The sequence below is a fragment of the Cebus imitator genome, unplaced genomic scaffold (assembly GCF_001604975.1).
Source record: "Cebus imitator isolate Cc_AM_T3 unplaced genomic scaffold, Cebus_imitator-1.0 Scaffold142, whole genome shotgun sequence".
NCBI classification, from domain to species: Eukaryota; Metazoa; Chordata; class Mammalia; order Primates; family Cebidae; genus Cebus; species Cebus imitator.
The window spans coordinates 3,014,496-3,042,141 of record NW_016107457.1 but is presented as its reverse complement, the minus strand read 5'-3'; the positions used below and the strand labels follow the sequence as shown (position 1 = coordinate 3,042,141).

General features: G+C 39.1%; 1 protein-coding gene and 1 non-coding gene across 2 annotated transcripts in view; both read right to left on the bottom strand.

Annotated features, from left to right (window-relative positions):
• Positions 1-1,091: 1,091 nt before the first annotated feature.
• The window catches only part of LOC108313767 (transcription initiation factor TFIID subunit 4-like), a 43,725-nt gene continuing 17,170 nt past the window's right edge, over positions 1,092-27,646 (bottom strand). The window contains exons 2-4 of the mRNA XM_037743367.1: positions 9,692-10,531; positions 8,751-8,836; positions 1,092-1,386 (exon numbers count right to left, since the gene is read on the bottom strand). Of these exons, the coding sequence (XP_037599295.1) occupies positions 1,377-1,386; positions 8,751-8,836; positions 9,692-10,531 (936 nt within the window). The 3' untranslated portion in view covers positions 1,092-1,376. The remainder of the gene's footprint in view (positions 1,387-8,750; positions 8,837-9,691; positions 10,532-27,646) is intronic.
• On the bottom strand, positions 22,903-23,043 carry LOC119473254. The gene has a single exon (XR_005202454.1). It is a non-coding gene; the product is annotated as a U4 spliceosomal RNA (small nuclear RNA).

The window sequence follows — 27,646 nt, the reverse complement described above, 5'->3', positions numbered from 1 at the left end:
GGAACATGATGGGCAGCGCCCATAAGGGAGGAGGCATGGCTTGGAAACAGAACTCACGCTGGTGTGGCTGGGGCCTTCAGGAGAAGAATAGGGCAAAGATGAGATCAGAAAGGCAGGCAGGGGCCAGACAATGTCAGACTTTGTAGGCAGGGTGAGGAGTTTGGGTTTAACTTCAAAGGCAAGAGAAGCCATTGTAGGGTTTTCAGTAGGGAAGTCACATGATGTAATTTACATTAAAAAAATCATCTGGATGCTGTAAGGAGAGTTAATTGTAGGGAGGAGGAAGGGAAGCAAGGAGGTAAATTAGGACACAATGGCAGTACTGCATGTGAGAGACAGTGGCCACTGAAAGGAGATGGGCCTGTCACATGGACAGACATGGCTACTTGACTCACTGGCTGGGGGAGCTGATCAAATCAGCCTTTTAAGTATGAATTTCCTTACCTACAAAAAGGGTATAATAATGTTCTCTTGGAAATTTGTTCTGAGCATTAAATGTGATAATCCCCAGCACATACTAAGTACACAGTGACATCCTAGAAAACCAAAGGATAGTGTGCTAGTAATCTGGATCAGTATCAGCAAGCTACGGCCCATTCAGTCCATTACCTGTTTTTGCTGATACATTTTACTGGAACAGAGCCATGCTTGTTTGTTAGATGTGGCCGCTTCCACACTGCAATAGCAAAGTTGAATAGTTGCAACAGAAACTATAACGGCCTGCGAAGCCTAAAATATTTACAGCCTGGCCCTTTAAATTAAAAGTTTACTGATCCCTGATTTAGATTGTAATGACGAGTAGAAGGTAGAAGGAATGTAAGAGATATGAGATGTATCTTTACAAGGAGGAGGCAGATAATTCAGAGGAATGTTAGTGGTGTGTCATGCACTATATTTTTTAAGTGCTCTGCAAAAGAAAAGGCCCCAGCTGTAAAGACATGATTAATAAAAGGAAGCATTTGAAATAAACTTCAAATGTCATCATCACACAAATCAACCAATAGTATGTAACATTTATATAGCGGCCCTATATTTCCATTATGTTCATCAATAATTTTACTAAAATAATTCATTCTAGATGTATAATTTTAGTGTAAGAGAAGACAAGTAATGGAAAATAGCTAGCAATAAATTGGAAGAACCATAAATAAAATAGAGAGTTCATCCATGCAGTCAATAAGTATTAATTTGGCACAAAATTTATACTAGGTCCAGTGCTAGGTGCTGGGATACACAATGGTAGACATGACAGCCACAGTCCTTGCTTTCATGGAAATTGAGTTTAATGTTTCCTTCTGGGGAAGGACTGTCCCCAGCTCCGTGTGGGTACCTTTGTGTAAATGAAGAAATACCCTCTCCTCCTTCCTCAAGATACTTTATCTCCATCTGTAAGAAACACTCCAAAAAAGATTAATTTTTCTAGAGCCTTAATTGGCGTCTGCCAACAATTTTAATATAAATGTTCGACTCTACTGTAATTATGATGTAAATGGCTCTGGGGCATGACACCCTATTGGAGTATAGAAACTTGTTTAAATCTATGCAGAAGCATGAAATATATGTGCTCAGAACAGAAAGGGATGATAATATGGAAAGAAAGTACTGCCTGGGCTGAAGATTATGAAGACTGTTTCTCTAGTTATCAATTTTTACTAAGTTGGTGATCCCTAATTATGGTTTTATTAGTAGCCTGCTGGTATCTGGAATGATTTCATACGGCTTTTTAAAACTTTCAATGTGAAATTTAAGCAAGCAATGTATTATACCTGAAAGAGTGGACAAGGGGAAGATTGTAGTAAAATGAAATGATCAGTTATAGGATGTCCAAGTAACAAAAATTTTGGGGTCTTTCAGAGCAAAGCCGGGTTGCATAGTTTTGGGGAGCTGTGTTGGTATGTTTCTATTTTTATTAAATTTAATTTCTTTATTTACTTTCTGGTTTAAACAGAAAAATCCAGATTTGAAGTTCAAGGCTTTATATCACATAAGTAGTATATGATTAGAATTCCTAGGTGAAGAAGTCCCATATGAGGCCATTAGAAACAGTTTTATAAAACACAAAGGCTAAAACAGGCAATTCCATTGGCACTAGAATCAAAGCATGCATGGAGTAGGTCAAGCACCTTCATGATTATTTTTTCCCTTTGTTCAGAAACAAAATGAAAAGATGTATTAATTGAGAGAGCCTAATTCTGGTTTAGAATCAGAATGGAGGAGCATAAAGGGTGAAACAAGAAATAACTAAGAGGAATATGTGGGAAAAAATAAAAATAATTTTTTATTTTGAGACAGGGTCTCGCTGTTGCCCAGGCAGGAGTGCAGTGGTGCAACTGCAGTTCACTGCAGCCTCCACCTCCTGGGCTCAAGTTATCCTCCTGCCTCAGCCTCAGAAATAGCTGGGACCATAGGCACATACTGTCACGCCTGGCTCATTTTTAATTTTTTTTTTTTTTTGGAGTTGATGTTTTGCCCAGGCTGGTCTCAAACTCTTAGGCTAAAGTGATCCACCTGCCTCAGCCTCCCAAAATGCTGGGATTACAGGTATGATATACTGCACCTGGCCAGATGAAAATATTTTAATTAAAAGTCTGGCCCTCTTCATTCCCCCAAATTCTATTCTGAAGATTTTTATTCTTCTTCCTCTGTGTCCTAGATGCCATGCCAATGAACAAAATAAAGTTTCTCTTTCCTTTTCTTTCCTAAACACCCTCAACTAGAACCAACACAGTTCGATTCACTGGGAATTCAGGCAAAGATAACAAAGTTTGCTTTTCCTTATTAATAAGTGGCTAAAAGTTACCAGTTTATTTTCCATCACTAATTAGTTTTGCTTTATATTAACTTTATATGTGTATTTTTAAGGATTGATGTCACATATTGCCATCGCTTTATATGTTTTTGAAATCCCAGACCAAAGTGAATAAAAAGAAGTGATGAAAAGTTCTGATCAAAATGTGGAGATAAAGCAGAATGAATCACACTGATTATTTTGTCTTCTGTAACTCTGCTATGAAGTTTCTTATCCTATTTCATAAACTACTTTGGGCCTGGACTTTAAAAATCAACAATTAGTTATCGCAAATATGTTGAGTCAGAAAACGTTTGTCATTTTACAGAATATATCAGATAATCTCTATTTCCTTTCAAATGTTTAAAAAAAACTCAAAGGATTAAGAAATGGAAATAGACACTAAAATAAGTCACTTAACCCTATCCTACATGGGATTGCAACACTAGCTCGGTAAATAAACACTATACTCCCACTCCACTTGACCTTGATAAAAAGATTGCCAAGCCATGATCTTTATTGTGTGTTTAGAAGTATGAGTTTCTACCCAGTTGAGACCATTCTTGAGGGGAAAGGCCAAAAGCCACAGGAGAGAAAATATTTTGGTTCAACTTTGTGCTTGGTGAGCTGTTTTCCCTCATAAATTCACAAATTAAGGGACATATTTCTACATACTATCATACTCCCAATGGCTTGTGGTAAGCAACTATATGTCTCTTCTACTTGAGAAATGTTTTCTATTACTTCTTTTGTAAAAGAAACACACATTCATTAAACATCATCTCTTGAAATTTAAACAAAATTTCTCACAGGCTAAAACTTTCTGTATTAACTCTTGTTTCCTTGTTTCTTGGAGATTTCATAGACACTATGTAAGAAACCAGCTTTTCTCTCTTGTGAACGGTCAGGTAAAAATATTCTGCTGTTTAAACATAATTGTTAGTGTCTAATTATAGTAAAAACTACTCTGGAAGGAACAGTGCCTCATGGTAGCTGTGAAGAAATGTCATAAATTCAGAAGCTGAGTGAGTGGGAGAGAGGAAAGTGCATACAGTCCCCTTTCTACTGATGGTTCTTGATAACATTAGGTGGCTTAAGGACAGGGGATTAAATAATATTGAATCACATAATATGTGATTACCTTTTCTGCTTCTCTTTCCCTCCTGATAATGTCAAGGAGAAGGTTTGCATCCAGTTCTGGTTTTCCTGTCCCTTTAGTGCTTGCTAAGTTTTCTTTTTGACAGAGAGGGCTTCAGGCAGAATATAGAATAAAACAAGAAAGGTATAATATAATAATATTTTGTTTTAATCCTGTGTGTTCAGTGCACGTGGAAGTGATTTTTCCGAAGATACTAAAAGAAAGTTTCTTTTAAAGATAAGTGTGTTTAGAACTTCCAGATGACCAAACACATGGAGGTGTCTGGAGAGTGGTCCCTCAGGGAGGGCACGGAAGTTTTCACGCCCCGTCCCCCATACCTTGCCCTATGCATCTCTACATCTGTATTCTTTGTGATATCCTTTATAAGAAAAGAGTAAATGTAAGGTACTATGTCATTCCTTATGGTACCAAGTAAAGTGAGAGTCCTGTTGTCCATGGTCAGCCAGCCTGGGACTGTCAGGTAGGTCCTGACCATTTATCTACTATGGGAAACATGATTAGAGTTTGACCAAATTTGTTCAAACTGGGGGGAGTGTAACTGAAACACCAGTGGCTTGTGCATCGCACCATTTGAGGGACCTAACCATATGACCACGGTGTCATCATGAGGAACAGACCAGAATCTCCAGCTTCAAGCAGTGGATGCCTAGGAAGGAAGATCTATGACTACAGACAGAAATCTGGTGGCTCTCTCTAATTGGCCAGTCCTGGTCTATGTGTCCCCGACTCAGTGGCTGTATTTCCCTGTACCTCAGCTTCCCTTTAACAAAATGGGATAAAGAGTAAAATATGTGTTTAGATAAAAAGTAAATTAATGTAATTAAAAACATTAAGTAACAAAGGTGATGTAAGAATGTGATCAACTACAGGGTCCAGTGGCTCATGCCTATAATTCCAAGCACTTTGGGTGGCCTAGGTGAGAGGATTGCTTGAGCCCAGGAGATTGAGACCAGCTTGGGCAACATAGTGAATCTCTGTCTTTATGAAAAATCAAAAAATTACCTGAGTGGGGTGTCATGTTGCTGTTCGTCCTAGCTACTCAGGAGGTTGAGGAAGCTATGATTGTACCACTGCACTCCAGTGACAAAAAAGAAGAAAAAGGACAAATGCTATGAAGTGACTGAGTTTGGAACCAATTGTTACAGTTCTCTAAATGGAGATTAACTCACCTTACACCACACTTCGTCTTAAACAAACAAACAAACAAACAAACAAACACTTCCTTTCCTTTCTTTCTCTCTCCCTTCTTCCTTTCTACCCTCTATCATTTAAGAAAATGGGTTCCTAGTATATATAATATGCCTGACACATTAGGCACTGCAAACTCAGAAATGCAAAGATCAGTAAATATATTACCATCTTTCTTCTCAACCTGCTCAGTCTCACTGGAAAGACAGATGTGCAAACAATTATTCTGTAGTTAGAAATGTGACATGTATTGCTGGGCATGGTGGTGTATGCCTGTGATCTCAGCTACCTGGGAGGCTGAGGCAGGAGAATTGCTTGAACCTGGGAGGCAGAAGTTGTGGTGAGCTGAGATCACACTCCAGCCTGGACAACAAGAGTGAAACTCCATCAAGAAAGAAGGGAGGAAGGAAGGAAGGAAGGAAGGAAGGAAGGAAGGAAGGAAGGAAGGAAGGAAGGGAGGGAGGGAGGGAGGGAGGGAGGGAAATAAAGAAGAAAAAGAAAGAAAGGAGAGAGGGAGGGAGGGAAGGAAGGAAGGGAGGAATGACGGAAGGAAGGAAGGAAGAAATGTGACATGTATGCAAGGTGTATAGTAGCCTAAAGGAGGAACAGTCATTTGAGAAGCAAGGGGAGGTGTCAGGTTTCAACCTTGAGAATCAGTTTAATGAAATACAGTCCAAGTTCATAACTATACCCTTAATTTATTCAGCAAACTTCTAGTGAGCCAGACACTGCATTAAGTCATGGTGATTTGGACATGAAAAAGATATAGTCAAAGCATCAAGAAGTTAATGATTAAAGTGGGACATAAGAAAGGAAAGCAATGGTTATATAGATAACCCTTATCTGAAACCCCTGAAGGCAAATATGTTCACAATTCTGAATTTTTAGAATAGTGATATGGCATATGCACTATACATCACATAATAGCAGTAAAAGGGCCTGGGGAAGCCCCTCATAGTTAAGACATAGAACTAGTCATACTAAATGGAATAAAGAGTATAACTACCCTTACGTCAATTCTGTTTAGGTGTCTAGTTTTTGTAATTGTTTAGATTTCTGAGTTGCAGAAAGTGTTTGGGAACATATTCTTCAAAATTGTTAGAGTTATGCTGCAGGGTATTTTGGCAGAACAAAGAAAGGACAACAAAACAGTCACGGAAGGCCTCCCTGAAGATGTATTTTCTGAGCGGAGTCTTGATGGATGAATAGGAATTAGCCAGGCAGAGAAGATGGGTGAAGCACGAGAACTGGAGGATGGGGAGAAAGGTCTTCTAGGCAGAAGAAATGGCTTGTAGAAAGACAATGGCCTTGGTGTTTGGGGGGAAACTGCAGGTAATTCAGAACAGCTGTGTTTGTGGGGTGCCGAAGTAGATGGAGAAGGGGATGAAGATGGAAATGCTGATGGAGAACAACTGAGATCTAGTGGAAGACGTGGACAAGGACCCATGCCGAGTTAACCTTTATTGTGAAAGATAGAATGAGCTACTAAGTAATATTTTAACACTGTATAATCATATGAACAGATTTGAAATTTTAGACAAACCATAAGATTGGACAGAGCTGATATACTACACAAAATTAGGAGGATATTGAAGTTGTCCAGGTAAGAAATGATGAGAAAATGCAAGTTGGCATGGTTTGGCACATAGTAATTGCTCAAAAAATCATGGCCCTTAGAGAATCAAAGGCAAGGATGTGGTAGAGATAAATAAGAAGGGACATTTAAGGACTCAGTGTTTGATTGGGTTGGGAGGTAAGGGGCAGAGTCTCCTCCCCTGATTTCAAGGTCTTGGCTCCTTGGTGGAGCTAAGCTAGGGAGCATTGGTAGAGTACATGATTCTGTGGTCCTGGGCGGCAGAAAAGGAGAAATGATGTTTTCCATTTTGGATGAGATGAAATTGGGTTTGGGATTCAGGGAAATTGTCTTAGATGGATTTGGGAGTCATTATGTGATAGCTAAGCCTTAATGTAAATAAGATCATACAAAGCATGATATGAGAAATAAGGCAGAAGATATTTAAGGAGGAGATAACAGTCAGCCCTATCAAGTGCTCTTGAAAAAATAACCCAGATAAGGGTCTAGAAAAGACTTCCATGGCTGTAGCAAACAGGAGATCAACTATAATCTGAAAAGAGAAGTTTCAGTAGCTGAGGAAGGGCAGAGGCCTGATGACTATAAATAAAGTAGTGTGCAAGTGAGAACATAGGGACCCCAGTGTCAACTACTGTCCCTTTAAGATACTTGGCTGTGAAAAGAGAAACAGAGAGGAGACAAACTTAGAGACAAACATAGACTGCACGGAAAGATTTTTGGTTTAGTTTTTAAAGGCAGGAGCGATGTTGCCAGACTGTCAGTTACTTCTGGCAGTCAGCTTTTCAGCTGTGTTGCAGCCTGCCTCTGGAGGAGGGGAAGTGTCTTTGATGCTCCTGAACACAAGAATTTCTCAGAAACAGACTGCCAGATAAACAGACTGGCCAGGAATAGCTCTGCGGGGAAGTACCCCTTTCTGGGCTTCTCTCCCAGGTGCTGCTCCTTGTGCTAACTTCCTGTAGAGTTTTTTTTTTTTTTTTTTCTCCCTCTATTGTCTACCTGGCTGGCTGCTTGCCTCTTGTTTAAGATGGCTCTTGTGACTGTATCGGTGCCAGGGAGTTGGCTTGTAAAAATACCTGTGTCTGTGGAGGCTTTACCAAGGTGATGTGCCTACCAAGCCACCAACACCTGGCCCTGTTAGTGTGTATCGTCTGCCTCACACATTCAATTTGGGCAACCAATTTTTATGAGTGCCTGAAGGGATAGAGAACTAGGCTAGAGGCAGTGAGAGACAAAAGAAAACAGGACCTTTGCCCCTGTGGGCCTTAAAATCCAAGGCATAGGATAGTCTTGTAAATAATGATGACAGTGGTTCTTAACTTTCTGGGGACACCCAAATCCGTTTGAAAAGTTGATGAAAATGATGTGCTTTCTCCCTATGAAATAGCACACAGAATTTAACATACAATTTCAAGGGGTTTATGAACTTGCTAATTTGGAAGTCGCTTATAAATCTCACGTGAAGAATGCCTAAAGAGTTATTGCTGCTCTAGTAGTGTGTGCTTCGGCTAAATAATGCTTCTGAGATTCAGTTTCCAGATTATGCTGCCTGTCTTGCAAGGGTTTTGTGAAGACTCAACGAGACAACATGAATAAAGTGCTTAGCACAGGTTCCAACACAGAGCTAATGCCCGATAGATATTGTTTCAGTTTTATGTGTGTTACGGAGAAAACGAGCAAGGTGTTATATGGGAGTTACAGCTAACTCGCTGTAGTGTTCTCTGGTAATGAAATCATTCCGGTATTTAGCTGTTACTTGTTGCAAACGTATGTTTCCCATACTTTAGTCATTCCCTGCCTGCCTTCTGAAATTTTGCTTATCCCAGTCCCACCTGGACAATTGCTCTTTTAAAATATTTTTTAAACATACATACTTGCTTAGGAAAGAACTTCTGGATCCCTACCTTAAATAGAAAAACCGCTTTCACTTGCCTTAAATGGAAAATAACAGTATCAATAAACAGTGAAACTAAACAATGAAAATGAAACAATGTTATAAATTCCAGTTAGATACCAGTGCTTACCTAGGGCTTTGAGCCTGGGGCCTGCTCCGTGATAAAAGGGAGTTTACTGCTTGAGAGAGAATACTTTCTCCTTGTATGCAGAAGAGCTGAAAGAGAATCCAAAAAGAAATATATTTCTTACTATGTGATTCATAGTCATTTAACGGCCTGGCCCTTCTCGCATCTTCCCTGACTACAAGTGAGATATCCTCCCTTTGGGAGACATTAAGTGAGGGCAATTGCTCCCCTCGCCCCATGCCAAGCCAACTAGAATAGTAAATTCTGTGGGGGCAGAGGCCTGATATCCACCTATCCCGCCGGCCTTGTCCCGGACAGGAGTGCAGCAAAACCCTTGTCATAAGAGCTCCTAGAAACAAGGACACTCAGAGGTCCTGCTCCCCATTCCGTTGCTGGATCAGGCTCAGTGCCTTCGTCACACCCCGGACAGCTCCGGGGTTTCATATTTTAACCGGGCACGTAGCTGAAGCAATCTGAGTGCTGCCCGGACCTCGGCGGGGTGGAAGGGAGTCTGTCTGTGGGCGTTGCTTGGAAGCTATCTGCCCGGCAAACATTGCTTTCACATAGATCGTACCCTATAGATTAATAATAATAATAACGCAAAACCCAAATTGCCTAACGATGATTTTATTCCCTTAAGCCCTAATAAGCACCAGTAAATCGCAGAATGTTATTTTATTATTATTAATTATTATCATTATGGAGATGGCTAATGAAACTCTATTCAGCAGCCCGCAGGAAAGGGGACTCGCCCTCCCTTTCTTCCTGGAGCTGCCTCTGATGCCCCCAGTCACCCTGAGGCCACCCGCCTCTTACCCTGGCCCCTGGGCCCTGGCCCCTGGTCCCTGGCCCACTGGATGTGATCTCAGGGAGCTGGGAGCAGCGCAGCCTCCGCCTCCAGCCCAGCTGCGCCTCTACCTGGGCCGGGCCCGCCCCCTGCTCACCGGCCCGCGCTGGCACCTGGCGGTCGCCGCGGACACAGCAGGAGGAGGAGGAGGCGCCGCGCAGGGCGGGCGTCGCGGGGCCGCGCTTGGCGTTCCTGAGCCGCGGCCGAACTTTTCCCAACAAGTCCCACGTTTGGGGGCCGGAGGAGCGGGACGGGGAGGAGAGACCGGAGTTCCTGGACTGAGCAGCAGCAGCAGCCCCACAACATGGCCTCCTCTGCCTCCTCCTCTCCCGCAGGCGCCGAGGACTCCGCTCCTGCGCAGGTGAGCGCCGCGCCGCGCCGCCCCCCTACCTGTGGCTGCCTTCACCCAGGGGCGCGCGGGGACCCGGGCGTGCGGGAGGCCCGGGCGGGGTTGGGAGCAGGAGCCCTGGAGACTGCCTGGAATCCTGCCCTCCTGGGGTGCCAGGAGGCGCCGCGAGGCTCTGGGAAGGCGAGCAGAGGGGACCTGATTCCTGCAGATCGTGGGGGTCCGGTTGCGCCCGGAGCGCGGGGCTGAAGTTGCGTCCCGGGACACAGGCGCGAGCTGGAACTCGGTCCCAGTGCCGGAGCATCCCCAGGAGAGAGGGGGCCGAGGAATTGGGGCATCTGCTTGGAAACATTCGTCTAGAGAAAAAGTGGGCCCCGGGCTCAGGACGCCCTCACCTCGGTCTCCCGTCTTGGGGCTTCCTTGTTCCTGGCTTGCACCTCCAGCCCCTTGCCAGGTTGAACCCTTCCTAAGGACACGACCCAAGCAGGCTGCAGAGGCTGCACGTTTGGCAGAGAGGAAATCACCTGGTTCTGAAATCACCTGGTTCTCAAAGTTACCTTCAGAGTTAGGCTTTTTTTTTTCCTCCTTTTTCTTTTTTGAAAGTGAGCCTATTTAACTCCGTTAAAGTATAGAATATACTTTATAGATTGAGACAGAAACATGCAGAGTAGGGTGGCGATCGCGGCAGTGCCCGGGGGTGGCTTTGGTGGGTTTACCTTCTCCCCCATCTCCGAGAGCCTTGTAAAGGCATGCAAGCAAAAACACGAAGTGGAAATCGGGTGCCTGACGAGCAAAACCGCAGCATCAAGAAGAGTCTCTTTCTTTCCACCCCACATCCCTCAGCAGATTGCCACCTTTAAGCCCGGAGGCGTTTAATAGCAATTTTGGAGCTGCCACTATGTGTATAATGTGGGATAATTGGTTTAAAACACTCGCTTATGTTTGCATGTGCATAGAATGGCTAGGGCAGGGTTCCTGAGAAACAATAGTTGTCCCGGGAAGGAGGTTGGGGAGACAAATGAGAGGGTGAGGAGGGAGACTTACCTTTCACATACCTTTTAGGACTTTTTTTTTCCCCCCCAATGCTGGGGCTTGCTTTACCGATTTTTGCAAAAGAATAAATACTACGTGTTTTGAAAGTGAGACACATTAGAATCGTCTTGAAAACAGAAGTTCACTTAGTTTTGAGTTATGTAGAATCGCCCTTGAAACACAAATCTTGCCCATGTCGTGTTTTTCCTTTAGTCGTCGTCTCTAAAAATCCTCAAGGAATCAAGAAGTCTTCAAAAGAAGACTGAAGTTTTGACCGAGTCAGTTGCTGATTTTGATTTTGCTTGAGAGTGTGGCTTGTCTAGTTTTGAAAGAGTTCACTTTCTCTTATTAATAAAAACACAGAGGAGTCATCCTGGGGTTATACAGGACCCCATTCCAGGAAGATAGGCTAGGGTAGGTAGGCTTTAGAGGGAGACAGTCTCAGAGTGGACACAGATTGCTGCTTTGGCAGTTCAGGCAGCCTTGTAATCTGCTGACCTGGACTCAAACCAGTGCATGTTTAAGGAAGCAAATTTCTGTATTGAAAGTGAATGTAAAGTTAAAACCACAGTTCCAAAACAAAAACTGACTGAGGCAAAACAACCTTTTGATTATCTCCAAATCGGCTACTAACATCCAGAGAGCCAACTTCTCTTAGTTCTCAAATCAGTGGAGGATAAATAAGTGAGTTGTGAATTTGGACTGTGGACTGTTATTAATGATGGTTCTCAGTGTTCTTTTTGCTAAGGCATGAATAAATATGTTTCATAATCTACACAGTGATGTGTAGGCTCCATAGCAGATCTTGTAGCCAAGATCCTTCAGACCATGTAAAGGCCAGTGGTGTGTTTTTGAATCCAAGGAAACAGTGTAGATTCTGAATCTGTTTGCATTTTTGTGTAGTTATATTAGTACTGTGGTTTTCCTTTTTTCAGTACTTTTTTTTTTCTTTTTACAGTGTTCATGAGTTTAAAGAAAGTGAGTGTCTTTAACTCTAGAATAATATTGATAATTGAGAAGAATATAATTGTTACGGACTCTTGGCAGTTTTTCTTAGGTTAATCTCTAATTACTGTAGTTACTTCTCTATTTGAAATTATTCATTTTTATGCACAAAATGTCTGTGTATTTTTATAGAGCATGTTATTGTAATTATATGGAAGCTGTATAATCCAAATTGGAGATTATATAAAATTCTAACCTATGTAAATGGGGTTTTTACCCTTTTGAATGAAGTAAATACTTGACACTGATGAGTCCAACTATCTGACACTTTTACACAAGATTCATTCTGAGTTAGAACAGATGATGAATTTTAATTTGAATGTTTAGCCTTGATACAACTTCCCCAAACTCACATTATTAAATTTTATCCTTCCGGAAAGATCAAGGTTACTAAAGATCTAATCAGATCTGAAGTAACTTTTCTCTGTATGTATTGACTGGGCTGTTGTTCACATAATTATATCCTTGGATCTGGCAAATTTGAATTCCAGTCAGATGCAGCTTAATGTTAAGGTACCTGGAACAATAGGGCCATTTAGTTGTAATAATTTTCATCCAGTGTCAACGTGTGAAAATAGCATAAACATTTTCAGTTGCCTTCTATCCATGACACAATTTTAAAAGTTGATTTGATATAGTGTACTTTCTCTTAGACGTGTGTTTTAAGTACTAGAAGCTCAGTTGTTATTAGTTATAATTTGAAAGTTCTATTCGAGCAGGCATGGTAATTTATGCCTATAATCCCAGAACATTGGGAGGCCAAGGTGGGAGGATCACTTGAGCCCAGGAGTTCGAGACTAGCCCTGGCAACATAGTGAGACCCTGTGTCTACAGAAAATAAACAAATTAGTGGGGCATGGTGGCAAGTGCTTGTAGTCCCAGCTACTCTGGAGGCAGAAGTGGGAGGATCGCTTGAGCATGGGAGGTTGAGGTTGCAGTAAGCGATGGTCATGCCACTGCACTCCAGCCTGGGTGACAGTTTGAAGTGCAGTGGAGTGAGACACTGTCTCAAACCAACAACAATAAAAAACCAACAACAACAAAAACCCTTTTAGCATTAAGTTTAGTGTGTGTTTGAGGACCGTGCATCTTTTTTCCTGATTAGACTGTAAAAGATGTGGTAACATTTCCAAAATCTACATTCATGGTTGAAATATACCCTGTACACTTGTCTCAGCATGCTTGAAGGTGGACAAACAAAATCTTCCAAAGGGTTTGTCCATTCACAAAGACATAGATTTTCTCAGGAACTAACCAGATTCCTGTTTGACCATGGGAGTGAGATCAGTGGTACCAAAATAGAAGCAATTTATTGATGTTTTATGGAAATTACTCCTGAATTTTCTCTCTTGGGAAGGTCTTGTATGGATCAATTACCAAGTGTCATATGGTGTGATGGGCGAGAAGAAAGCAATCGCATGAAAGTTATGTGTTTTCAGTTCTGAGTAGATGGTAGTGTTTTCCCAGAATAAACTGGCTCTAGTTTTTGATGTATATTAATAATCTGAGGTTAAATGATGTAATGTTTGGAGTTAGAGCTTTAAAATAGGAAATAAATTTGGTGTTTTTTTGATCAGATGATGCTTTGGCACTGTCATTTGCAGATGGTAAGAGAAGGGAAGTAATGAGAAATGGCCCTAACGTGTATTTTGGACCTGGCCTGGGAAGGGAAAGTGGCAGAAATGAAGTTAGTTTGAATGCCATTGTTGAATTAAGTTATGTGTTGCTAAGTTGGAAAGGCTGTTTTGAAGATAACTATGGTGACTAATTGGTAGCTGTTATGTCATCTAGCTTCATTTCTGGGCTGGGCTACTTCTCTGGGGGATGCCAAGGCTTCATGCTAAGGATCTACTCTACAAATGTAGGGCCTCTCTTTCCCCTACTTTTTTCATGTTGTGATGCTTCATAGGGAATCTAGCAAAAAACAGCTCTGTGACTGCAGTGTTGCTCGTTAGCATCAAACATAGGGCTTGATACACATGAAGGCCAATTAATGTTTGTTAAATTAAGAATCTAAAAATGATGAGGACCTGACATTCAGATTTAGTAGCAGCTTCAATTATTTAAACAACACATACTTTTGAGCTCCTATCATGTAAAAGGCACTCAGGTACACAATGAGAGCATGGTTTTTACTGTTAAGTAAAAAGAAGTATGCAGTCCAATTAGATAGAGAAAACATATGCATCTTGAAAATATAACTGCATTGTCTAGTAATAATAACAACCATGATTTATTATGCCTCTCACAGTAGATGTACTTCACAATAAGCTAGGGGTTAAGTATTGTTACCACCTCCCACCCCTGGCATTTTATACATCATGAAATTGACCTTCAGGAAGAGCATGCAAGTTCTAATGTAGTAACCTGAAACTTGATAGGAACCTTTGTCTGGTAATGATGGAGAGAGCAATGTTAGTAAAACCAGGAGTCAAGGAATGAAGTCCCTGTTCCCAACTACCTAGTTCTGTAACCCCAGAAATGTGTCACCTCCTGGGCTTCCATTTCTTCACTAGACGAAGGAGAGGGTTAAAGTATTTCTAAGGCTTATTCCAGCTATAACAGTCTATGATTTAAAAAATTTAACTGCTAAAAGGGTTATAGACAATCAGTAATAAAGTGATACATTTACTTGTTTCTAGGGCACATTTTTTCTCCTCACATTGGCATTCCTAATGTTAGGATAATTTTCCAAATGTTGGGAACTTTGACATTTAATGTATTTTAAAAAATGATTTCTTTTTCCCTGAAAATCTGATTTTCAAGCAATTGTGCTTCCTACTATTGATGGCATCTTAGACGAGAAATTTGTTAGTTCCAACAGGAAGTGACAAGGTGACATCTCAGTGAGTTTGGGCTGGTAATTGAACACTCATCAATGAAAAAGAACTTGAGTGTAGAAGAATGGAGACATTTCTCATAGTAGGTGGAGAACAATTGAGAATAACTACTTGGCCTCTGTGGGTCTTTGAGGTTTTCTTTCTTTTTTAAACAAGTTGAGATATTATCAGCGGTATGCTGGTAAAATGGATCTAGAAAAAAAAAAGGCCCTGATTCGTAGCATTTGCCTATTCCTACTTCTACCATGGCTGATTTCAAGTTACCAACAGGAGATGAACATGGAGCTGGAAAGAGCAGCACAGAATTCGTAAGCACACCACTTACATACAGTGAGATGCACAGAGGTCATTTTCAGTTGGATGAACAGTTTGTTTTTTCCAATTTATATGACACCAGGTGTCAGGCACACATGGGGAAGCACAGATAAATAACTAGTTCTTAATTTTCATAATGTCATTGTTTAGCAGACTGTTTCCATGAACTTTTAAGTAGAGAAAGGGTGCTTGCACTGAGAATAGTTGATTAGATCTCTCTTTTCCCACTGAGAATGAAATAAATACCAAGTAGATCCTTAAATATGTAGATTAGATCTGAGAGAATTGAGGTCTGTAACTGGCTTATTTGATGTTAGAATGATGGATTATGATTTTTAAGACCCTGTTTCTAAGGCTGTCAAGCATAATAGATTCTTGTTCTGCTTGTGTATGTGTTGGTTATGTGTGCATGTTTAATTATCACTTTTATTGAGGTATAATTCACATACAATAAAACTCATGATATTTAAGTGTACAATTTGTTGAATTTTGACAGACCTCATACCCTATCACAATAGAATATTTTTTACCAAGCTAAGAATTTACTTGGGTTATTTTCCAGTTAAACTCCCAGCCCTCTGGGAGACTTCCATTCTGATCTCTTTCACTATAGATAAGTTTTGCCCATATATATATATATATATATATATATTTATTTGTGTGTCTAGCTTCTTTGAGCATAATGTTTTTGATATTAATTTGTGTTGTTTTAGGTATTAGTAGATTCTTCTTTTTTATTGCTAAGTAGTATTTCATTATATGAATATGCCACAGTTTGTACATTCACCAGACATTTGAGTTGTTTTCAACTTTTGACTATGATGAATAAAGATGCTAAGAATATTTTTGTGCAAAAATCTTTTCCCTTTCTTTTCTTGGGGGTGCTATGTAAATACTTAAGACTAAAATTGTAGGATCCAAGATCTAACTCTATAAGAAAATATTCATGTCTTACCTCACACCTCTAGGGAATGAAAAATTATAGATCAGTATGGTAGGGTAGATGAAAACCCATTGGGGAAAATATTCCTTTGGTGTTTACTTAATTTGAGAATTTAAAGAAATGCAATTGTAACTGTTGATGAAATGTAAATTTTGAAAAAAGACATTGATGTTAAATAAGACTTTATAAGCTTGTAAAAAAGTATAGAGAAGGAAAACAAGTTTTTAAAAACAGTTTTATTGTGATATAATTTATATACCACAGAATTCACCCATCTAAAGTGTACAATTCAGTGAATTTTAGTGTATTTACAGAGTTGTACAACCACCACCCCAGACTAATTTAGAAAATTTCTACCATTCTCAAATAGGAAGTACCCATTTACAGTAAAAAACAAACAAACAAACAAGAACAAAACCATGATTTTAGAATTAGAAGAGCTATGTTTTAGTCTGAGTTTTACTGGTATATCAACTGCGTGACCTTGGTAAACAAAATCTCAGCCTCCACATCTTTCAAATGGAGATGAAGCAGCTCTTTTACAATGTTTTTATAAGGATTGTAACTAATGCACATAGAGCACTTGGTACATAATGAATATTAACTAGATGATAGTGTTTATTGTTGAACCTCATGTGTATCTTTGTACTTTCTGTGTCTTTTTGTTTGTATCTTTGTGTCAGAAATTAGATGGAGTGGAAAGGAGAAACCTGGACTTTAAGGAGCCGGAGTTTTCTGGCTGTATGATTTAATTGCTTGACTTGGCAAATTCCTTACCTGTGTCTATTTTGTTACATGAAGAATTAAAGTCATTACATCCACCTCGTGGGATTGTTTTAAGTGTTTAAGAGAAGCTATGTGATATGCTGATATAATAGTAGCTGTTCTGTGATACCAGGAGCTACCATCTGTGAAGTCATTACATTTATGTACAAAATTCAAGACATATATGGAAAATTTGGATGTGTACTGTGTGCATATTTGCTGTACAATTTTTTATATTTTAGGATTAGTAGAGGACCCTGTACATAGTTCTTAATATTTGATGAAATAAATGCATAGATGAGTAAACAAAGAAGAAAAATTATTTTCCCCATTCTGTTTCAATTTCCCCATGTTTGGGTATCCAGGAGAAAGTTTCATTTTTCAAGCTTTAGGCTTATTCGTTTATCTCCTCTCTTTTTGGGGCTGGGATGGGGGGATGATAGAAACTTTCATTATAAGAACAAAAATAACAATGCTAACTGCTTTTACCTTTGTAAGCAGCTATTTCTGTATTTTAAAAAGTACTCTCATGTTGTGTCTTTGCATTCATGTCTCACAACAACCATATCAGGTAATTGAAGTCGAGAGTCTCATCTTATTGAACAGGAAAGAAAAGTGAGGTTCAGGGGTAGACTTGTTCCTGGTCCTTATGGAGCTCATCAGCATAATGGCAAAGCCAAATTAGAGCAGGAGGGAATATATAGGGAGCCTTGTGTGTGCTGGTGGAAGCACAGACAGGGGCTGCTGTGCTAGGAAACAATCTGGTATTACTTAAGCAAATTGACTAGTTATCTACTCTGTGAACCAGCAATTCCATTCCTACAGGTGGACAGAGGAATGTGTGCCAGAGGTCCCCAAGAGTACATGTCCAAGGTTGTTTACTTCTGTTATTAGTGGTGGAGGGGAATGAGAGGTACCTGAGCGAGCATTGCTGGGGGGAGAGGAAAAATGGCAGGTGCACATCATGGAGTTGTCTGTGGCCATAGATGCAAACGATTAGATAAACAAAAGCAACTCAAATGTACTTTAAGAATATAGTGCCTGGTGAAAAGGTAAGAGTGTAAAAAAAAAAAAAAAAGAAAAGGTAAGGGTGTGAAATATAAACATTAAATCCTTTATGTGAGTTTAAAATGCATAAACCCAGCACAGTGCACATTTTGTAAGAGTACTTACGGAAAGATGCTCCTTAAACACATTAGAATGGCTGCCTGGGTGGGACCCAGAGCACTGGAGTGGGCTATGGAGATAAAAAGGAATAAAGAAAGAAAGAAAATAATGATAATGTGCCATGAACCAGGAAGTATAGTTAATTCAACCCTCTGGATGGTGAAGTTAAACAAAACTAAACAATACCTTGTTATTTGATACAGCTTGAGTTCCTTTTATTGTGATTAACTCGGTTACCACAAGGCTTAACCAAAGAGATCCTTACATTATCATTATATGGGATGGATGTTCCAAGTGAAATACAATTTGGATTGGTTTCTAAAGTTTCAAGTGAAATTTCAGAGTAAGATCTTTTTCCTTTTAAAATGTTTACAAGAGAGTATGCTTGATTTAGTGTGATTTAAAAATTAAGTTTCTTGTTAATTTTGCATTTTGGATAATAGAGACAGATGTGTCATAGAGTAGTATCAGTTTTTACAGAATTAGAATGCAATATACTAAATATTTAATTCTAAAATGATACTCAAAGCCTTGTATCTTTATCATACTTCATGGACTTCAGTATCCTATGGTACCTAAAAATATTTTGCTGTGTGTATCCTTAAAGGATATTGATATGTAAATTTTTGGGGGAGGGCAGATATATCACATTCTATTGTAATACTTGTTTGTCAAGTTAACTTTGGAGTATAATAGATCACCTTTTTGGGTGGAGTGGACTAAAAACAATACAGATTTACTAGGTGCAGTCCTGGAAGCCAGAAATCCACAATGGGTTAGCAGGGCTGTGCTTCTTCTGGAGGCTCTAGAGGAAAATCCATTTCTTTACGTTATTCCACTCCTAGAGGCTGCCTGTGTTTCTTGGCTCTTGGACCCCCATCACTATGACCCCAGCTTGGGTCATCACATCAATCAGAGTGCTTTTCAATTTACCTTCTCTTTCTACTCACTATTTGTAATTCTGAAATGATATAGAAAATGGTTATAATTATGTTTTATCTATGATGTACATTTTTGTAAAATCAGCTATCTCTGTTGTTTAAAAAAACTGGCCCTACGTAATGGTACATGCCTGTAATCCCAGCTACTTGGGAGGCTGAGGCAGGAGAATTGCTTGAACCCAGGTGGCGGAGGTTGTGGTGAGTCGAGACCACTCCATTGCTCTCCAGCCTGAGTAACAAGAGTGAAACTCTGTCTCAAAAAAAAAAGAGAGGGAGGCGGGGGCCCTAGTGGTTAAAAGTTCAACTCAGAATGATCAGCCTTTGAGTATTTACCCATTGCTACTGAGGAGATGTTGCTGGTATTCAGCAGGAGAACTCTGCTGAGTCAAGAAAGTCACCCAATTATTTTAATGGTAGGTGTAGAAGCTGGAGAAGAACTGATTACATCTTTGACCCTAGAGTCCACCTGTTGGTGAGTGGCATTCAGGTGAGAGTTTCAGGTTTATCTGTAAAATGCAGGAAAAGGCCGAGCTCTTGTGTGAGAGTCTGATCTACACTAACACTTTGTTGTGTAAGTGTGCCTCTCATAAATGTCGATGAAATGTTGACAAGAAATAATGAATTTCAATGCTGTGTTTTGGTTTTCTCCACACTGAAATGAAATACTCTGAAAAGGAAGGTGTTGTGATCTTAAGAAGGGATACAAAGAATGTCCAGAGTGCAAGTGGTATAAATTAGATTCAAGAGTGTGCTTCCAAATTGCTCTGCCATTTAGTTTCCACATCTGCAGCCTGGGAATAATAATTCCTACTTCCTCTCAAGTCATAAGGATCAAATTGTATGATTAGAAAATTCAAATTGCTTAGTGCTATGTGAAAATATTGATATGAGATATTTTTAATGTACTCTAAAAAAATGGTGCTGCTCTTTTCAGTATAATAGTTTTTCCATTGAAGTAATTTAGTGTTAGTTTTTGTGTTGCTATAAAGGAATATTTGAGACTGGGTAATTTATAAAGAAAATGGGTTTATTAGTTGGCTCATGGTTCTACAGGCTCATGTTTTACAGGCTGTACAGGAAGCATGGTGTTGGCATCTGCTACCGGTGAGGCATCAGGAAGCTTCCAATCATGCTGAAGCTTCCAATCAGGCACGTCACATGGTGAGAGAGGGAGCAAGAGAGAGAAGGGGAAAGTCCCAAACTCTTTTAAACAACCAGGTCTCCCATGAACTCACTAGTGAGAACTCACTCATCACCAAGGGGATGGTATTAAGCCATTCATGAGAAATCTGCCCCATGATCCAAATACCTCCCACCAGGCCCCACCTGCAATGTTGGGGATTATATTTCAACATGAAATTTGGAGGGGACAGACATCCAAACCACATCCTTTAGCATCTTGGCAAATATGATACGTAATAGCAAATATCATCTCAATGATAAGTAAGCACTTTAAAATTTGACATGTGAAAAGATTTGTGATTTTTAGCCTTTCTTTGAGGTTTTGGCCATTAATTTTTTAAACATTTTTAATTTTTTTAGAGACAAGGTCTCATTTTGTTGCCCAGGGTGGAGTGCAGTGGTGTGATCATGGCTGACTGCAGTCTCCATCTCCTGGGCTCAAACAATCCACCGGCCTCAGTCTCGTGAGCAGCTGGCACTACAGGTATGTGCTGCCACACATGGCTGGCAATTTTAAATTTTATTAAACATCAGGTATGCCAGAAAACCGTACTTTCAGGCTGGGTGCGGTGGCTCAAGCCTGTAATCCTAGCACTTTGGGAGGCTGAGGTGGGCGGATCACGAGGTCAGGAGTTCAAGACCAGCCTGGCCGACATGGTCAAACCCCATCTCTACTAAAAATACAAAAAGATTAGCCAAGTGTCATGGTGAATGCCTGTAATCCCGGCTACTTAGGAGGTTGAGGCAGGAGAATCACTTGAACCCGGGAGGCGGAGGTTGCAGTGACTGAGATTATACCACTGCATTCCAGCCGGGGCAACAGAGCAAGACTCTGTCTCAAAAAAAAAAAAAAAAAAAGGAAAGAAAGAAAAGAAAACTGTGCCTTCTTAGGTATTGAATCCAACAGAACAGGTGCATAAGCAATTATTAAAATCTTTTTGCAGCCCTACCCTTCATTTTGCAGAGTCTGGTTAGGTTAAAAAGCTGCTATGGGGTGTAAGGGGTATGAAGTGGCATGGTTTAGGTTGGTGTGGATGTCCACTTAAGTCTCTCTCAATGTTTGCAACAGATCAAGCAGAAATTATTCAGATGTTTAAAAAAAATCAGTGTAATGAACTGCTGTCTGAATTGGGACATTTGGGTTCAGCCTATCATTCAAAACGTATATACACTTGACAAAATCACTTCTGCAGATTTTTCTCCTAACTGGTAAGATTTCAACCAGTTTAAAAATTCTCCATGCTTTGAGATTTGAACTATGATGAAGGTGTCAATGAAAAGTAGTACATGCTATTTTGCAAAACCTCCACTGAACTAATTTTAAGCTGTAGGTTTACCCAGAAATTGATGAAGACTCTGCAGGAATGGGTAAATACTTTAATGTGCATTTATGTGGATTCTTGAAGCAGCTTTTGTCTGTTAGTGATCATTGCCCAAGTTAGAAATCTGAGTCACTAATAAGACCTTTCTCCTTGTCTCATGGAATGAAGTACAAATTGTTTCAATACTACCCCATAAATGCCCATTGAACCTAATCCTCTCTCCAACCCTATGCCACTGCTTTCGTTCTGGACTTTATTATTTTTCACTTGGGCCATTTGAGCAACTGCTTAAAATTTCTCCTTGTTTCTACCTTATCTTTAAATAGACAGCTTGTCTCACCATTTATCTGTACAAAACAAAGATATGATGACATTCCTCTGTTTAAAAACCTTTTATGATTACCCATTATAAATAGAATAAAGTCCAAACATCTTAGGGGGGTTGTACAGAATATCTTTTGCCATCTTGACCCAATACATACAGTTTGCCATTTTACTCTTTATTTTTGTGAGACATCTGATCCTGTGACCATGCTATACTTATTTTTTCAACCTTTCTTTACATGCACTCTGCCTTTGCATTTTTCCATGTCTTTATACAAGTCTTCTCTCTGCTGATTTGTGCCATTCTCATTTTTCTCTTCCTGGCAAATCCGCCTTCAAGACAAGACAAGCACAAGAGCTCAAGTACTCCCCTTCTGGGCAACTTTCATGGTCTTCTGCAGATGGTGTCTGTCAGTCTTCTATAGCGTTGTAGTACTTCATGCACATTCTACGGTCATGGCATTTATCACAGTTTATTGGAACTATTTATTTACTGTTTCTTTCCTAACTAACTGGACAAATGGACTCCTAGAGGCTATTTTTACTAATTGGACATTTTTGTATCCGCTTACCCACATCTAGGATCTAGCACATCTGGTGCTCAGTTGATGGCTGTTAAACAAAAAGATGCTTGGTTGGATGGTATTTACTAACATGGTCTCCCATAGGACAGTGTTAAGGTCACTTTGACCTTCAAAATCTTCAAAAGGGCTAGGCTTGGTGTCCCATGCCTGTAATGCCAGCATTTTTGGAGGCTGAGGCAAGCAGATTGCTTGAGCTCAGGAGGTGGAGAGCAGCCTAGGCAATATGACAAAACCCTGTCTCTACAAATAATACAAAAATTAGTAGCATGTAGTGGTGTGCACCTGTGGTCCCTGTGACTCAGGAGGCTGAGGTGGGAGGATTGCTTGAGCCCAAGAGGTGGAGGCTGCACTGAGCTGTGATTTGTGACACATCACTGCATTCTGGCCTGGGTGACAGAGCAAGATCCCATCTGAAAACAAACAACCTTCAAAAATACTTACATTTAAGTCAGATATAGATATATGATAAGATTTTAGAAATGTGTTAGAAATCTGGCAAGACTATACATTTATAATATAATTACTTTTTTTTTTAAATTCAGTCTCCGTAGAGACTGTCAAAAATTGCCAATGCTGACTATATTTCAAGTCATCATGGCGAGGTATTGGGAAAAGTTTTCAATTAGCAATAATTGCGCCTTGGATAAACCTCACTGGCTATGATACCGCCACTGCGCAAAGCTTAACATAATTGCTTTTAATTGTAAAACCTGCAATTACTTTTGCACCAACCTAATAGTATTTTGTGTTTCCATATTTTTGGAAGCTTTTCAGCTAAATAACATAGTGTAGTGGATTTTATAGTGGCTGTGTGACAAGAGTAACTGAATTCATTTCTCAAAGACTCATTTACTCATCTTTAAATAGGGTGCATATCTCGTAGGGTTGTTGAGAGAATTAAATGTGATCCTTCATGGAAAGCACTTAGCGCATAGTCTTGCACGTAGCTACCATCTTATGAGCATCTACTGTTAAAACTGAGTTTTACTATGTGTGTGTAATATCTGTGCTAATATATGTTAATAATATGCATTTCTACTGTGTATTCTTGCAAGGAAGGGACAGTTCTCATAAATTCTCTGTTGCAAAAGAACAGCAGATTCTTTTGCTTAAACTTCCTCCTCTTATCTCATCCTTTTATAATAAAATGATGGGAATTCGTTCAATATTTTTCTTTAAAGTGATCTTAAAAATATTGATTATTGATATAATCAGTTGATGTTAAAATGAAGCCAATCTGTCTCCTACTTGCTACAATAGATAGCAGCTGGAGTCTATGAAGATTACAGTGATCTCATGCACAAAGCAAACAGTGCCATAATGTGCTTACCGCACCAAAATCAATGCCATATATTTTTTATTGGTTTATAAAACTTATAACCAAGTAATATAGCAAACTGCACCATAATTAAAGCCACAAGAAAGGTTAAGAAAATATTTATAATAATGTGACAAGATATTATATCTCTAGTATGCAAAGAACTTGTATATATTTCCAAGAAAAGGACAAAGCACCAAAAGGAAAAATGACAATGGGGTATGAATAGACACCTCACAGAATAAGGAAAGCAACTGGCTAATAAATGTGTAAAAATACATTAACAAGTCATAAAAGACTAAAATGACTAATTTTCATTTGATAGCATTTTATTTTTCAGATTGGCAGAAATAAAAAATCTTTACAATGTTGAGTATATGGACACTTGCAATTATTGCTGATTTGAGCATCAATTGGTACAACTTTTTTGGTGGGAAGCATAGGCAAATGATTAATCTGTTAAAATAAAAATATGCTTACTGTTTGCCACAGCAACTCACTTTGGGGAACTTCTGCAATTTATATAAAAATATATGTAAGGATATATTAATATTTATAAGGATGTTTATTACAACCATGTTTGTAAAACAAAAAGACCAGAAACAAACTAAATTTACCTGCATGGGACTGGTTGAATATATTTGTGGTTTCTTTATTATATGGAAAGTGATAATTTAAAAGTGAGTTAGAGCTACAAATAGTAAAATGAAGGAACGTATGTTATTCATTGTTAGGCAGAAAAGCAAGTTAACGAGCAGTGAGTATTGCATAATACAAGTTTAAAAACAAACAAAAAAAAAGCCAAAAAAAAGTCATAATATTTGTCTGAATTAAGGTTGTTCATGGATTTGGTTGTCTCATAGTAGGAAATTTTGAGGGGAGAAAAATTTATTGGCTTTTCTTTCTGCTGTATAGTTTGATACATTAAAATAAGCATGTGTTTTGTAATAAATCCAATAAAGCAAAAAAAAAAAAAAAAACAAGAAAAATTTAGGGTGAAGGAAAAGCAGAGAGCAGTTTTTCTCCTGGACATGTTTTCCTTGCATAAATTTTATCTACTATCATTTGTTGTGCATTTGGTCTTGTGAGTGCTCCTTATTCACATAGTCACAGAATCTCACTCTCTAAAATGGCTTGGTTTCCCTCTGAATGGGATGCCCATTAAAAAAATTTTTTGAAGTAAAATAAAATGGCTTGGCAATTGTGCTTGTGGAATATTTCTCAGAGCTAGTTAAGGTTTTTTGTGATGTATACCGTCCTGCTGTTTAGAAATTACATTTGGAACTGAGCTGTAGCATATCGTTTTTGCTCAGGTTGTTGGTAGTACAAACATGTTTTTATAGAGTACAATTAAGGATGCTTTTTCCCCCACTTCTATGTTTTATGCCCAAAATTAAATAGCCCTGTCCTCATCCCTTTTAATTTCAGGTAAGTAAATTCCTTGCATCATTGACTCCTCCCATTTTAAATTATTACTTTGCCTGTAAAGTTTAAATATTTTAAAATAATGTTTTTTTTTTTTAAATTACAAAAGCAAAGGTTGTTTATTACTGAAAAATCAAAGTCATGTTCAAGTAAATACCAAACAAAACCAACTTCTTTAGTATTAAAACAACAAAACTGCTATTAAATTGAATTTGGCCTAAAGCTATCTCTGCATGTAGTGAGCTGCAACCCAACTTAGCATGTAAACAAACTGCAACAAAACAGCATATATTCTTGTAACAAACAGCTAAGTCTCAGCCAATCACAGCAGGCAAGTCTCAGCCAATCACAGGCTGATACCTGATCAGACCACTCCATAGAAGGCAAATGCCTGATGGCACCCTGCCTAAATAAGACAGATGTTGAGCTGTAACCAGTGAAACTGTTTGTGTGTTATTTCACTTTTCTGTCTATAAGTACTGACTGCTCATGTTGCTGGTAGCTCACTCAACCTTTTCTGGTTTTGAGGGCTGCCTGTTTTATAAATTGATTTTTGCTCTAATAGACTCTACAAAATTTAATTTGACTAAAGTTTTTCTTTTAACAATGCAGATCTCACCAATTTGGTGTCAATTTCTCAGTCTCTTGGCAACTTTCCAACTTTTCATTACAAATAGTTTTCATGAATAGTAATGAAGTTCAAGGGATTTCAGAGTCAGACTAATCTGAGCTTTCATTACTTGATTTTGTTGATGTGTCTCAGTTTCTTTTCTGGAAAATGAGCATAATAAGTATTATTAACTTCCCATAGGATTGTTGCAAGCACTAAATTGTAAAGCTCAGTGTTTAGTTCATGTTAAGTTCTTACTGTTAGGCTTAAAGATTTTACATATGTTTATTATATATTGCTTAAATCATCCATGTTCAATACAGAGATGAACCTTTTTAATAACATGGCACACTAGACTCAGAGACAGGCTGCTCCCAGCTGAATTTGATGCTGTGGAGCAGTGGTTACACTGGACTCTGCCATTGCCCTGAAAACTGAGGGAATTAATAGCTCCTCACTACCAGAACCCTTGCCAGGCATTAAGTTACCACAAGTGGAACACGTGTAAGTGGTGTGGATAGTTTTGACAGTTTTATGTCCCCTTTATTTTTTGAGTACCACTACCTCTTCCTTTTGATAGGTTATACCAATTTACATCTCACAGTGTAGAAGAGAGCCCAGTTTCTAAACTTTTCACAGCATGGTTTTTTTTTTTTTTGAGATGGAGTTTCGCTCTTGTTGCCCAGGCTGGAGTGCAATGGCATTATCTCAGCTCACTGCAACCTCTGCCTCCTGGGTTCAAGCAATTCTCCTACCTCAGCCTCCCAAGCGGCTGGGATTACAGGTGCGTGCCACCATGCCTGGCTAGGTATTTTTTCTTTACCTTGCCAGGGTGATTGGTGAAAAGTGGCCTCACATTGCTTTATGCTGTGATTATAAACTTTTGGTCAATATAAAAGTAAAATGTAGAATACTGGCTTAATAAAAATATCCTCAAGGGATAAAGTGAGGAGGAACTAATACCTGATAATCTTATAAATCACTGGCTGGATAAGTAGCAATTGCTGGGTCTCTGTTTTTTGTATGTTTCTTATGAGCCAGGCTACTCTTTTTTCATAGCTGCACTTTGTGATTCTGGTGACAATTGTGTTATCTGTTACTAAATGAAGATTGAATATGGAAATCTTAACTCTCAACTTTTTCCTTTTTAACATTGATAAAGACTGGGCACGGTGGTTCATGCCTGTAATCCCACCACTTTGGGAGGCCACGGCCGGAGGATCGCTTGAGTCCAGGAGTTTGAGACCAGCCTGGGCAACATGGCAAGACCTTGTCTCTACTAAAAGTGAAAAAAGTTAGCCGTGCATGGTGGCATGCACCTGTCGTTCTAGCTATTGAGGAGGCAGAGGCGGGAGGATCACTTGCACCCAGGAGGCGGAGGTTGCAGTGAGCTGTGAATGTGCCACTGCACTCCAGCCTTGTTGACAAATTTTTTTTTTCTTAAATTGCCCAAAAAAAGGCCTAAAAATTAAAAAAAAATTGAGTGTGATATTGTAAGAGAAAATAGAGAATAATCCATGACTTGAGTGGAAGATTGAGACATACTTTCTTGGCTAGAGTTTCATGAAAAAATTTCCTTCACGTTTTTGTTTTCCCCTAAGCAGTTTTTCTTAAGAGAGTTCAAGAAAGTTAATTTTTTGAAAAGTAATTCTATACAGAGAATGACATTTCAAAAATTTTCTTGGATTTTGATGTTAAAATACAATTTTTATGAGAGATAGTATTAATGATTCTTGATAGAAATTATTTTCACATAATAGTCATGTCTGGTAATAGGCACACAAGAAAAACTTGAATATGTGAATATGTATCACATGTAGTGACCGTGTATTAGCTTTCAGTTGAGAGCATGACATTTTTAACTGACCACCTGAAAGGAATCCACTTGAAACACATTTTCTTTTTTTTTTTTTCCCATTTATTTATTTTATTG